Source organism: Cenococcum geophilum (genome assembly GCF_001692895.1).
Source record: "Cenococcum geophilum 1.58 unplaced genomic scaffold K441scaffold_11, whole genome shotgun sequence".
In the NCBI taxonomy this organism is placed as follows: Eukaryota; Fungi; Ascomycota; class Dothideomycetes; order Gloniales; family Gloniaceae; genus Cenococcum; species Cenococcum geophilum.
In genome coordinates, this window is record NW_027137569.1 from 898606 (window position 1) to 911862 (window position 13257).

A 13257-nucleotide genomic window follows, 5' to 3' on the forward strand; every position below is an offset into this window, starting at 1 on the left:
ACAGGGGGGTAGGCGATCGGCAAAACCCGCCGCCTCCGATGACAGACCCCCGTGCCTCCAAAGCCTTGGCCCCTCCACCACAAGCTGGCTGGGCAGAGCTCCAATATACTAAACTCCACGGCCAGCAAGCTCCTGCACCACGACGCTTCGAGCCTCCTGCTGCTACTGCCATTCGCGTATCACTCTCTGTGTGCACTCCCTCTCTGCACAAGAGCCTCCATAGCTTCTTTTCTTACCTGGTTCCATTCACGATCCCCGTTGCCGTTTCTTCAGTCCGTCTTACTCGCCCTCCGCCATGGCGACTCTCAATACCTCTAGCAATGGGCCGAATATCACCAAGAGCTACCAGTCCATTGTCAATGCCCCGCCTCCATCCGGTGCCGCCGCCAGCTCTCCGACATATGGTCAATGGGCCGTTTTTACTGTGGCTGCCCCGCTAGTCAGTGCATTCCAGCAGGACAGCGGGAAGGAAAGTGTTCTAAAAGTTCAGAGCACTGGAGGTGGGCTGAATCAATGTACCCCAGCCAGCAGATGAGACTGCTAATGCCAACTTGCAGAGGGCGAACTTGTCGATCTTATAGACGAATTCTCCGACGGCAGAATCCAGTTTGCTTTCGTGAAAGTCAAGGACCCAAACACAACCCTTCCCAAATGTGTGCTAATAGCATGGGTATGCATCATTCTGCATTGGTTGTCAACGTGCTTTGCTGACAACCCCGTGACTGCAGTGCGGCGAAGGTGTCCCGGAACGAACTAAGGGGTATTTTGGCAGTCACCTGGGTGTTGTATCAAAGCTCCTCCATGTATGTCTTCCGCGGTATGCTCTCGCTCTAAACTAAATTTCTATGCCCGCAGGGTTACCATGTTCAAGTCACCGCAAGATCAGATCGTGATCTTACACCCGGAGGCATCGTACAAAAAGTAGCAGACGCCTCAGGCTCGAAATACGCTGGCGGATCAGCATTGCCCGCCTCATCTTCAGGAGGGCCCCCACCCCCTATTTCATCCAAGCCGGTATTTACACCAACTCGTGTTGGAGGCGGTGGGGCTGGCTTCAATCCTTTAGTCTCCCGAGCACGCGCGAGCGGGCCGCAACGTCACAACGTGGACGAGGATGGGTGGGGTGCAGACGCACCGCCAGTGACGCGAACACAACTCGAGAAAGTGCAGCCGGCTTATAAACCTACAAAAGTAAACATAAGCGAGCTCACTTCGCAGAAACAGGGACCCTCGCGATTTTCTGCTCCTCAGTCTAATGAGGGGCTTAGCGATGTGGTGAAGGGGGGTTATCAACCTATTGGAAAGGTCGACATTGCTGCACTCAGACGTCAGGCTAGAGAGGGTGGTCAGGATGATCGGCCTACTGTTGTCAAAGGCGCTTATGAACCGGTTGGGAAAGTTGACATTGCAGCCATACGTGCAAAGGCACAGGGCCCGTCCGCTGGAGTACCACCGCCTTCCAACGATGAGCCGAAAGCGCCAAAATCTCTTGCGGAACGATCAGCTACATTTTCGCAATCTGAACGACTTACCTCACTACCAAAGCCCAAGGTCGCAAAGAAATTTGGCGGTGCTGCTGCTTTCACTGGAACCAAGGCTCCTACACCCACGCCTTTTGGCGCAACACCTGCTGCCCCAGCGCCAGTTGGTACAGCAAGCAGAACGTTTGCAGATGAAGGCGGCAAGACACCCGCTCAAATTTGGGCGGAAAAAAAGGCCCGTGAACGTGGAATGAGTGGCACAGGTGATAAGTCACCATCTGCAGGCTTTGGTGGCCCTACATCCCCTCTACCTAGCCAAAAAAGTGGTGGAGGTGGATGGCAGAGCGGTTACACAGGAAAGTCATGGGCACCTGTACAAACAACCCGAACAGGTCAATCTGCGTCTAGCAACCTCAGCCAACAAAACACTGGCCAAGAGCAGCCACAAGAAGAACCTACGTCGCCCGTAGGAGGTGTCAGCGCCATTCGAGATCGCTTCAAGGGCGCAGCACCAATGGGTGCACCTACCACGCGAACAGTCCCAGAGCCTCAGGCACCCGCTCCACCACCAATGGATTTGTCTAGCAAGCCAAACGCTGGGTCTGGTCGCGGTATTCCTATTCCGGGTCTGCCGACCCGCCCCACCCAACCTGCAGAAGAAGATGAGTTGCCAGCAGAGCAACACGTACGCATGCCATCGCCTCCACGCCAACCCCGCAGCCCTAGTCCTGAGCCCTCGGGCTCTCCCGTCCGCATCGCAATACCTGTTGGTCGGGGCGCCGAACCCCAGGAAATGTCACCTCCCGAGGAGCGCTTCGAGCATCCTCCAATGCCCACGCAATCCCTTGAGCACGCTGCTTCCGCCTCCCGTGCCATACCGCCGGAACCTAATGTTGAAGCGTCAGATCCTGCGCGCGCGGCAGGCGTGGCTGCAGCTGCAGCGACGTTCGGAGCCGGTGCTGGCGCTGCTGTGGTCGCAGCCCAGTCATATGGCGGAGGCAAGCGTGCCCTCGTCCAATACGATTACGAGAAGGCCGAAGAAAACGAACTCGAGCTGCGAGAGGGCGAATATGTCACCAATATCGAGATGGTGGACGATGATTGGTGGACGGGCCAGAATTCGCAGGGCGAAATAGGGCTTTTCCCGAGCAATTATGTCGAGCTGGTGGAGGGTGATGCCGAGGAGGAGCAACCGCCGCCGATGCCAATGCGCGTAGAACCTGAAGCACCAGCACCACCTATCGGCCCGCCGCATGCTGGCGGTGGGAAAGGACCAACAGCTACGGCGCTTTACGACTACGAGGCTGCTGAAGACAACGAGCTGAGTTTCCCAGATGGGGCGACCATTACTGATGTGGTGAGTGTTACTCCGGCTTCCGCAGCCCATAGAATATGAAAAAGCAAAACTGACTACTTTGCAGGAATTCCCAGACGAAGACTGGTGGCTTGGACACTACGGCGGCAACTCAGGCCTGTTCCCTGCAAACTATGTACAGTTGGATGAGTAGATTTCCTTCGGAGATTTTGATGCTGGAGCCTAGCTTTGTTCAGATTAGGGTTCGTACGGTGCAGAAGACAATAAAATGAGCATGGAAGCTCTTGGTTTGCTTTATATGAAGCGTTCAGAAATGCAAAAATGCAAAGATCTTGTCACTTTTAACCTTTTAGTCCCGAATCTATAGACCTTAGTGGAGTGTTCGCTGGCGATTTGTGGAGCCCAACGCATAGACTAGATGATTAGAATTCGTTGGATAGCGAATGACCCTTCACATTCTCAATAATCCCCCAAAGCATGCGGCAGTATTGCCTAGAGCGTAGCCCACCGTGAAGAAATACTACACTTTGATCACATGAACTCCGCGACTAGCTTCCAAAGCAGCCTGCATCGCCATCCTCAGCCAACTTTTAGGCTCTCGCATCCGCACTGCTATGGTGTTGCGGAGATGATTGTGCTCATAATTCCCTATGCCATTTCTACATCCATTCTGCCTATAACCATAAAAATCCACGCAGCAGACATGCCAATGTCCTTCCACAGTCTAGGTATAAGAACTCCGCCCAGAACAACGCCCTCCCAAAGCATTTTACCTCTTCCTCCCCTAAAAATCCACGCACAGCCTCACACCGACCTCGTAACCGGCACGCCTGTTTTCTCCGCGACGTCATAAATCGCGTTGACAACTCTCTCTACATCCTTCCCTTTAATCGGGATCCTATGCGCGCCATCCCACTCCACCAGCGTCGCGCTCCCCTCCTCACAATACTGCTCCAGCAACCTCTGATGCAGATGCAGCCCGGGATCCGCCATGCCATGCACATGGACCGTCGGGGCCCTCAACACAGCCTCCTCCTCCACTTCATCCACAAACCCAAACCCCTCCGAAATCGCCTCGGCACCAACCAGCGCCCTACTATGCTGAATCTCCTCGTTCAGCCTAGCCAACGGCGCCCGCCCAGCCAACAGCACGCCAAACCGCCACCGCACGCCCTCAACCCCACATGTGCCGACCCCGACACCCTCCCCCGTCGCCGCGGCGCGCGCCTCCCGCGCCTGCTGCTCCAGCAACATACTGGCGGCGAGCTTCGCGCCCTGCGAGAACCCCATCAGGCCGACCCACTCGCCGCGGCCGCCGGCCCGGTCATCGTCCTCGATCGCCAGCCGCAGCGCGTACGTGATCTCCTCGATCGCGCTGTCCGCGTCGATGTCCGCGTGCTCGGGCAGCCAGCGCAGCCAGCGCCGGAAGGGCGCGTAGGTCCCGTAGACGGCGATGACGTCGGCGTGCGGCGGGCAGAGGAAGGGCGCGTCGGCCCAGACGAGCCGGAAGGAGCGCGAGAGGTGTTTTATCAGTGAGCGGGACTGCGCGGCGAAGATGGCGGCGTTAACGCCGCCGCCGTGGAGGCAGAGGAGGCGGGGGAGGGAGAGGGAGGGGTCGGCTGGGGGGTTCGAGGTGGAGATTGAGGCCGGCATAGTCGTAGTAGCGGTGGTGGGTTGGGAGTGGGAGAGTAGGGTTAAGTGAGGTGAGGAGAGGAGAGGTAATGTTGGTGGTGAGATATATGAGCGTCTTATCAAGAGCGGATAAAGGCGGGCTGACAGGTAATTATGACAGTAAGAGAAAGAGGTCTTTAAAACTTAAGTGTGTATAAACGGCTCTAAACGAGCGACGACTAGAAGAGGAGAAAAAAAAAGTACGTAAGAAACCGTATTTGGGGGCGGCTTATGAGGTAGTCTGCTTTTCCCAGTCGGACTCCGAAATATTGAGCCTTAGGGCTGAAGTGCCGCTGCAAAAAAGCGCCCTGTGCCCAGCCCGCAGCCCACCCGCCTGGGTTGAGAGGAAAAAGCACGACGTGCTTCTACACCGCCGGGTCCAAAACTTCCTGCAGTTTTTTACTTCCCGAAACCCGAGCGGGTGTGCCCTGGGCTGCGTTGTCTGCGGGCGTCCCGAACAGCAATGAGAGTGCGGCTGGTGATGTGGTGTTTTGGATTTGGGGGCTTTTGCTGGGTGACAGCCAGGGAAGCTCCCTGCTGCGTGGGGCCGTCTACTAGCTAAGGACGGGCTTTAGCGCTGGCGTTGTACGGCGTGCTCGTGTGTGAGCCTTCGCCCAGCGTTTCTGCAAGACGCCCTTCAGAATAGATTTAGTTGCCGGATATGTGGGTGCGCGCCCTGTAAGTATATAATACTTCGGTTCTTTTACTCCGGGTTTTATGGCTCTAGGTGGCTCGCGGTACTTGCCCTTCTTGCTTACGGCGTGACTAATGGCACGGCTGGATGTCATGGCTGATCAATCTCGGATTCCGCGGATGCAGCTTCCCAGCAGAGCAAACAATCAGCTTGCTATCCCTTCTCCTGGTGGTATAGATCCTCGGGATTTGGACCAATTAAATCGCTCAGATTAACAGCTTCCAAAGAACGAATCTACCTTGTGAACTCCGATTGAAGGCGCGTGTCGATCTTGGTGATCAATCGGCAGAATTTATACCTTTTGAAGTAATAAGCACGGCCATTTTAACGTATTTTTACCTACTTTTGGGTACAAATAATACTACTTTTATAGGGCTATAATGTGTATATAGAGGATAATAATTACTTAGAATCTAATTGTAAGGGATATTTTATCCCTTACTTGGCTGCATCCCGGGAGCTCTCAGGGTACCTTCGACTAAGCCTTGGCACCTTCTTATAAGCTCCTCGGGCTTACAGCTCGATTCGTCTCTGTACTAGGGTATTGCCATACCTACTCTTTACCATATCGTCCTCTTCCATCAACTCTCCTGTAACTCATGCTCGGCTTGCCTGCTCCCTACCGTACACCTGGGCAATATGCCTTACAGCTCCCTACGTGCACCCTGGCAATATACCTCACACTAATATATTAAATAAAATATATTATATCTACTGTAGTTGGGCTATAATTTGTAAGAAGGGATAAAATTTTAAAAAATTCAAACCTTAGTTACTACTAAACGGACGCCTATAAGCTCTGAGACGCTCCGTGCTAGAATTTGAAATATAGGAAGCTGTAACCGACTACGGAGGCTCGTATCACCTTGTGACTCACCACCCGTTTCTTGACATCATGTCTCACTACCTATGTCTCACTACCTATTTCCATTACCTATTGCCGACTGTAAGCGCTGTCTACCGAGGCAATTGTAGATCATCGTCATCTTCTTGCTACCTACTCCGTGTATATATAGAGGCTTTAGAGCTACATTTACAATCAGGTCCCCCGTTCAATTCCCCACACTGCAAAGCTTACAGAAGCAGATATAACCAATTTTCCGGCGTGCCTGCCCCGTAACCGTGTACGTGCTGATCTAACTAAGTTCGGTTGAAATTCTACTACGGAGCGTCTGATTTATGAGACGCCTATAGATCTTGGTCAACAATAATCATACACATACACCCCCTAAATGATACGCGTACACCCCCCAATTGATATGCATACACCCCCTACCCAAACAAGTTTAAATCCTTCCACTTCAAGTTAGAATATCACGTGTGTTTGACTTGTTTACACCCAAACCACAAAAACAACACCACGCCCACATTTAAATCAACACTTCGCATTTGCCCTTCAAGAGCCTGCAATTGTAAAGCGTCGTCACGGTCGCCCAAGTGGCTCTACAAATCGCATTAATAACCCTACTCAGCGGGAGCTCTCGGCATTCGAGCGAAACACTGGCCTGCACTACCCGAGCGCGGGCCGGACGCAGTCGCGGGCGTGCCGTAGAGGCAATCTACAGACGTCAAGTAGGGGCAGCAGCACCCATCTGGTCCTTATAGCGCCTCGCAAAGCACTCCATAGTCTACCCCCACCAGTCAACTTAGATCTTAAATGTATTATAGGTGTTGTATTTTAACACTTTAATTTTTGTGATTTGGGTGTAAACATTAAACACACGTGATATTCTAACTTGAAGTGGAAGGATCTAAGCTGTTTGGGTAGGGGTGTATGCATATCAATTGGGGGGTTACGCGTATCATTTAGGGGGTGTATGATTATTGTTGACCTAGATCTTAATTAATCGCGCAAAGCTCCTAAGCCGAGCCAAGCCGCCTTACAAGTCAAGAACTCTACTATAAGATCTACCTCTGCCCTCTCTAAAAGCCTTATAATCGTAGAGCTGTAGTGGGGTAACACTAGAGGCAATTTTAAGCTTGATATAACCGCGGTAACCTACTTATATCACTTCTGGAGCGCTACCTTATTCCGGAATGAGTCGATTAATCCGGAATCAAGACAAACATCACGCTCCAAAGTAACCCATAGCGGAAGCTAACAGCCAGAAAGACAATGCCGACTAAAATCACCCCAGGCAAACTCATCCTCTCCCTCGTCGCTATCACTACCTCAACCGGCTGCTACGTAGCAGATTGGAAGTACCCATCCCCCTCCCACCTCTCCACCCTCAACTCCATCCTCTCTAACCCCTCCTCTCCCAGCCCAACCCACATCTTCAACCCCGCCTGGCCCCCTCACGCCAAATTCCACAATGGCCAAACCATGTCCATGGGCCTGTGTCTCGGCCTCCTTACTCTCTACTACACCTGGCGGCCGACCGGTGCCCCCAAGGACTCGCTCTTCACCGCCGCGCTGCTGGGGAGCCTATATTGGATCACGGGAATGAGCGCCATCCTGTACCCCGGCACGATGTGGATTGACCCCGAGTTTGGCGAGGGCGCGCCGCAGAGGGTGGCTTTTGCCGTGCTAGCCGTGCTGGCGTGGGTGGGGTATGTGGTTGGATGAGGGGATTTGAGGCGTAGGTGGACTTGGGAAGAAGGCCTTGAGACTTCTAGTTTTGGTTGCGGATGCTGGGAAGCAGGGTTACGGTTCCTCAAGACGAGAGTAAAAGGCGAGAGTGGAAGCTGGGTAGTTCAAAGGCTCACAGGCAGGGCGGAGAGTGTCAAGGTGATCAGGATTACCTTCCGTCTCCACAAACTTGAAAACGCCACTCTCAGTTATTTCCTTACTGTGATAATATTGCTATCTCCACTCCAACCTCGTATTTTGACGTCAATATTCCAATTTCCGTACATCTTAGGGCCGTTAACATTCTCGTCATATCGAAACTAGGAGAAAGAAAAAAATAGTTTGGAGAGCTGAAAAAGAATCCAAGGAGATCCTGAGGACGGAAAGGCAATCTTTGGCTCCTACCTCCAAGCCCAATAATCAAAAGCCATGTAAATCATGATATACGGCACGATGCTCCTAGAATGGTGCTCATCTGGTTATCCGCCATGAGACCCAATACCTTCGTGCATCTTTTGCATATGATGGTACGTCTCAAGCCCACTCTCGAATGTCTCCATGCAGAACCAACAAATATGAGTGCCGCAGCCTTTGCAATGCATATGATTGCATCCTTCCGTCTTCTCAATTGCCGTCCCGCACTTCGGGCAGTCGCGCACATCATTGTCCTTCTTCCACTTCGAGAATGCGTCATCTCCTCGAGCTAGGAGCTTGTACGCTTCGCATGTAAGGCCGTCGTGGGCGGCGACGTGGCAACCTGTGCAAACTGGAGTAATGCAGCTGTCGCATTGGAATATGCGAGGGTTTGTAATTGACGTGGTCTTGTAGACACGGTCACAGTCGGGCGTGGGGCAGTACTGGAAATTATTTGGGCGACTGCGGACATAGGAGGTGAAGGAAGTTTCTAAAAGAGTCTCGAACACTGCGGCAGGAAGGCCACCATGTAACTCCGCAAGCGAAAGGAGATGGTTGCACGTGGCGGAGGCCCCGAGACAGCGAAGGGGGAGAGTGGCATCACTCGCAGAGGAGCACTGCGAGGCGAGGCAGGAGAGGCAGTAGGTATGGCCGCAACTAGTCTTGAAAGGTTCGTCTGGTTCAGTCCAGCAGACTGGGCAGGTCTCCTCGAGCTCATCTTCCGTTCGCAGTGCCGCCATTCCGGTTTCCAGTGATGTTTGACTGGAATTATGGAGGACTTCCTTGGCTTGCTCAAGAGCTTTTGCTGAGCCTCGAACCGTGATGACCTTTGGGTTACCTATGATGTCCATCTTAACAGCGTCTTTCCCAAGTTCGGCAACCAAACGACGGAAGCCGCCTTTCAAAGCAGCTTCGAGGTTTTCGTCATCAAGCGTAATGGTGTGAATTTGAGTCGCTAGCTCTTTAACCTTGTCTGTAAGGGCATTTTGGGCCCCGAGTATAGCCGTAGGCACTCCGTACAGACGCAAGGTGCATCTCCGCATATCTCGGTAGATGAAGACCTTATATCTATCCATTAGTAGCTCCAAGAACCTTAGCCCATCAGGTCGGAAGAAAAATAAATCTTGGACCTGCTTATCCTGGACGGCAGCCACCGTTCCAGCTAAAATCTTCTCCACGGAGCTTTTAGTCTGCGCCACCGCATCACGATCCTCTCCATATATCCTCAGCGTAGTGCTAATATTCTGGAACCCATGAGAAGCTACAGCGTCGTAGGACTTGATGTGCACATATTTTGTCTTCCAAGCTTCGTCTCTCAGAATGTCCAGATCGATCTTGACAGCTGTCAGCACCTTTCTAGGGACTGACAACTTCACAGATACAATGGGAGCGACAAGTAGTTTAGAGTTGCCGGATGCCTCAATGTCGCACTCATTGAGCTCTTGCACAGCTCTCCTAGCGTCGTCGGCGTGGATGAACTTAGCAATTGCCTTTACTCGACTACCATTACTATCAGTGCTAACGATCCATTCAGATAAGGTACCCTTCGCTTCAAGCAGACTCTTCACTCGTTCTTCAGCTTCTTCGCTTGACAAATTGTAAGTCGGTGGCCCAAAGTCGATTTCATAGGGGTCTGGGCGCGCTAGAAGTGCGGTTATCTCTGCTTCAGTAGTGTCTACATCAAGGTTTCCAACCCGAACGGTATAGATCGTCCGACGGTGGCTATGAATGGGTTGCCACTCTGGTGGTTCGTATTTAATCTGCAATTTGCGGTGTCTAATTTTCCCCCGCTCTTTTTTGTTAAGCTTTTCAGCAGCTCTAAGGGCAAGATCCTTCTTTTCGTAATGGAGGTACGCGACTTTGGAAGGCTGGTACCAAGTGCAGCTCACAGAATTGAGTTGCAGCCGATTTGCCGAAGAATCTGTCTGCGTATCTACTTGTAGTGGCATAACACGGACAGAATTCCCATTCATCTCTAACTTCGGTCCAGTACGTTCAAGAAACGTCCGAGCAAAATCGGGATTTTCGACTTTGATCTCCGCAACTTGCTGTACAGTTTGAGGAATCTTCTTAATACGGATTGCGGCAGGCGTAATGCCGGCTATTCCTTTGCTGGCGAGAAATTCTGATACGCTATGAGTTGTTTGATCAGAAGAAAGCCCGGACATCTGAACGGCTGAGAAATCTGAAGGTAATGAGAGAGCTAAGACTTCAGCTCCATCTTTGAAGGTAACTGAAGCTCCGCTAATTGTTCTTGCCGACAGTTTGATATTGTCCCGAAAAGTAGTGTTAGGGGTTACAGACGACCAGATCGAAGTGGAAAGGCTAGGCAAAGAGCTTGAGCCTGGCGGAGGAAGAACTACCGTAGAAGATTCGGTGGACTTTTTCTCTGGAGAGGTTGTTGAACCGTCAGTCTCATGGGAGAATCGGCACTCATCGCCATGTTTGCAAACTCCTCTGAGAAAGAATGAACAGATCGGTAATTTACTCTCCACTCCCGACAGGCCACTGGCATTATTGATGGCACTTAGACCCTCATGCTTGAACTTGCATGATGCACCGTTCTTGCACAACCCCTTTTGGAAGAAACGGCAAGCTTGGACCTCTGTAGCCCTTGATTTGTTATTGCTTACACCAAAACTTTGGGGAGACGGCTGAAAGGCTGGTGCATCAGGCCTGAAAGCCAGCCCTGGAGCCGGTGATGGCCACTGGATATGCTCAAAGGAACAAGAGTCGCCACGAGTACAGCGACCCTGTTTATGAAATGTGCAGATAACCATATCGCCTTTAGTGCTTTAGCGGCGCGGCAGAAGCTTAGCTTCCTACTCAGTGTGAAGATCGTGTCTAAGTTTTCACCTGCAGGTTAGCTTGACACGTGATCGCAGTTGACGCTTTCTTTCCTATTCCCGCCCAACGTTCTTTTCCTAGAAGATGCCTACATAGAATTCAACTGAACTATTCACTAATAGCTTTGCTACCTAAGACATTACATGGTGCGGTCACCACAAGGTTTAAGGGCACGATGGAAGTACATGTGAGAAGATGATGCCCGCTGACTAGCTTCGAAAGACGCAACCAAATCCTATAACTATCGCAATAACTACCCTTAGAGAACCTACCTCTTACTTATTACACACATTCCATATCGCGAGCGCCCCCGCCTTACCCTGCCGATACTTCATATTCAATTCAAGCTAAAGCATAACGAACGTGGGAAAACACTCTACGAAGCTGATGACAGATAATCAACGCAGCCAACCGGCTCACGACCTTGTCTGCTCCTCTTCGGCATCTTGAAATCTACAAGTCGGCGTGACACCTTGCAGAAATTGCACATATTCCAGCTATACGTCTCATTCTTCCCTTGTTCTTTCGTTTATGGATTAATAATGGATGTCTCTTCCTCACATATCAGATCCCTCCTGAATGGTTAGAGTATGAGATATCAATTTCAAAAGCTGTCCACCAATTTCCTCGGGATGGAAACAATCATGGAAAATGGAAATGGAAATTACATTGCAGATGCACTATCCACGTCCTCCGTATATCTTCACAACCTTAACTTAAAGTTGGGGGGAGATGCTGTTCGTACGGTGACTTGAAACCTGCCTGCTCAGAATACAGCACATCTGGATCGACAGTAGTTCGACACCCTATGCACCATGCAAGGTGGCCGGGGTTTTGGGAGAGAGATAGCCTAGATATACGAAGGCGCACATCTGATACTTGTAGCCACGTTTACCTGCAACGGCACCGTTGGCTGCTTCTTAAGCAATCCAGAATGCCGCATCCCCATAGACTCTCCAAATGAGAAGTATTCCGAGTTCTACGATAGTTGGACCGTGCACGAACACCAGAATCAGGGATACTGTATGATCACGGAGCCTTGATCATACGGGTATTTTTGATTCTACGTAGTGTTCGCGCACGGTCCAACTATCGTAGAACCTACCAGGGGAAGGAATAGCGTATGTGCCCGTACAGATCAAGCACTACGATCCGGGCCATTGCCTTCTCTCACTACTGCATGAATAGGTTTACCAAGAACGCTAGGGGCTCCTCTAGGAATGCCAGCACCACCAAAGCTGCCAATGCTCATTCCTCTATCCTTAACCCGTCAGGACCGAAGTGAGGAAGGTCCGTGCACGAACATCGAATCAAAACAACGCGCGGGCCTTGATATAATTGATCTAATTGGCTATCCCTTATCGATAACCGTACGACCAATTTCAACGGGTTAAGGGATACCGATGACCAGCGTCAGGCGCTCCCGAAACCGAACTTCGCCGACGATAAGCTTGCCTGGATCTCATCCATCAGGCACATGCCACTACCTTGTCGTCGGCTAGTTCCCCATGAACCATATTCTCCGAATCTAAGTGACTTACCCCATATAGCTAGCGCGATCTTCTCCACCGATCGATCGCTACTGTCATGGATTTAGCCTGTTCTACTTCCTGCGCTGACCCTAGCGTCCTTTTGGGTGCCTGCAAATCCTCCAACTCGCCACTCAACCCCATAGATTGACCCCATCGTGACAGCCTCAGCCTTGCGTCATCTAATTTAAGCAGGTTCGTCTGATAGTCTCTGCCAAACTCCCGTCCGAGTTGGACGTATTCGAAGCAGTCGACTGCATTGTTGAATAGGCCGGCAAGTCCAAGAATACCTGCTGTGAGGCCGGCTGGCTCCATGCTTTAGACGTAGACAGACCACCTGTGCTGGGGCTCGATTATTCGAAGCTTTGCGAAGGGAAGTACGGCCGCAAGTTGACAACCGTGCAATACCTGGCGAAGAAGGATTGAAGATTGAGTCGGTGTTTAAAGCATCGGGTGCAGAATTGTAGAATACGACAAACCTATTTTTGTCCTGGAGTAAGCGAGCACTAGCCTTGCGCATGTCTTTCTCCCCACCAGCTTTCGCAACGTCCTATGAATGCTAATGCGACGATAAAACGCGTCTAGAATGGCGCACGCCCATGCGACAGCAAATTTCCCAGGCAATGCCAACCAGGGCTTCTAACTGGGCCACAGCTCGGGGTCCGTCTCTGTTAGCTTCAACAGCCATCAACCTCGTAAGCCTGCTTCCCAGCCCTACAACACCGCAATGGACG

At 51.6% G+C, this 13257-nt stretch overlaps 5 protein-coding genes across 5 annotated transcripts; 2 read left to right on the top strand and 3 right to left on the bottom strand.

The window, feature by feature from the left end:
* The first annotated feature begins 90 nt into the window (after nt 1-90).
* On the top strand, nt 91-3267 carry K441DRAFT_656281 (uncharacterized protein). Its single transcript, XM_067647988.1, has 5 exons — nt 91-500; nt 558-670; nt 729-803; nt 856-2838; nt 2903-3267. Exons 1-5 carry the CDS (start codon nt 296-298, stop codon nt 2987-2989), a joined length of 2463 nt encoding a protein of 820 aa, XP_067506459.1. The 5' UTR covers nt 91-295; the 3' UTR covers nt 2990-3267.
* A 333-nt stretch (nt 3268-3600) lies between these two features.
* Nucleotides 3601-4449, bottom strand: K441DRAFT_685653 (uncharacterized protein; the record flags this gene model as incomplete). The annotated part of the gene is made up of 1 exon (XM_067651910.1): nt 3601-4449. The coding sequence occupies one exon, from the start codon at nt 4447-4449 to the stop codon at nt 3601-3603; it is 849 nt and encodes a 282-aa protein (XP_067506460.1).
* Nucleotides 4450-7277: 2828 nt separating this feature from the next.
* On the top strand, nt 7278-7730 carry K441DRAFT_685663 (uncharacterized protein; the record flags this gene model as incomplete). Its single annotated transcript, XM_067651912.1, has 2 exons — nt 7278-7363; nt 7427-7730. 2 exons carry the CDS (start codon nt 7278-7280, stop codon nt 7728-7730), a joined length of 390 nt encoding a protein of 129 aa, XP_067506461.1.
* Nucleotides 7731-8239: 509 nt separating this feature from the next.
* Nucleotides 8240-10741, bottom strand: K441DRAFT_465684 (uncharacterized protein; the record flags this gene model as incomplete). Its single annotated transcript, XM_067641812.1, has 1 exon — nt 8240-10741. A coding segment is annotated over one exon (2502 nt), but the record flags the coding sequence as incomplete, so codon positions are not given.
* A 1803-nt stretch (nt 10742-12544) lies between these two features.
* On the bottom strand, nt 12545-12838 carry K441DRAFT_549827 (uncharacterized protein; the record flags this gene model as incomplete). Its single annotated transcript, XM_067643032.1, has 1 exon — nt 12545-12838. One exon carries the CDS (start codon nt 12836-12838, stop codon nt 12545-12547), a length of 294 nt encoding a protein of 97 aa, XP_067506463.1.
* Nucleotides 12839-13257: the final 419 nt, after the last annotated feature.

Excerpts from the sequence above, each read along its gene's own strand:
- K441DRAFT_656281 (XM_067647988.1), top strand. The coding sequence starts at position 296 with ATGGCGACTCTCAATACCTCTAGCAATGGGCCGAATATCACCAAGAGC. Across the intron at positions 804-855 it reads TTGTATCAAAGCTCCTCCAT|GGTTACCATGTTCAAGTCAC; the intron begins GTATGTCTTCCG and ends CTATGCCCGCAG. Across the intron at positions 2,839-2,902 it reads GGGCGACCATTACTGATGTG|GAATTCCCAGACGAAGACTG; the intron begins GTGAGTGTTACT and ends ACTACTTTGCAG.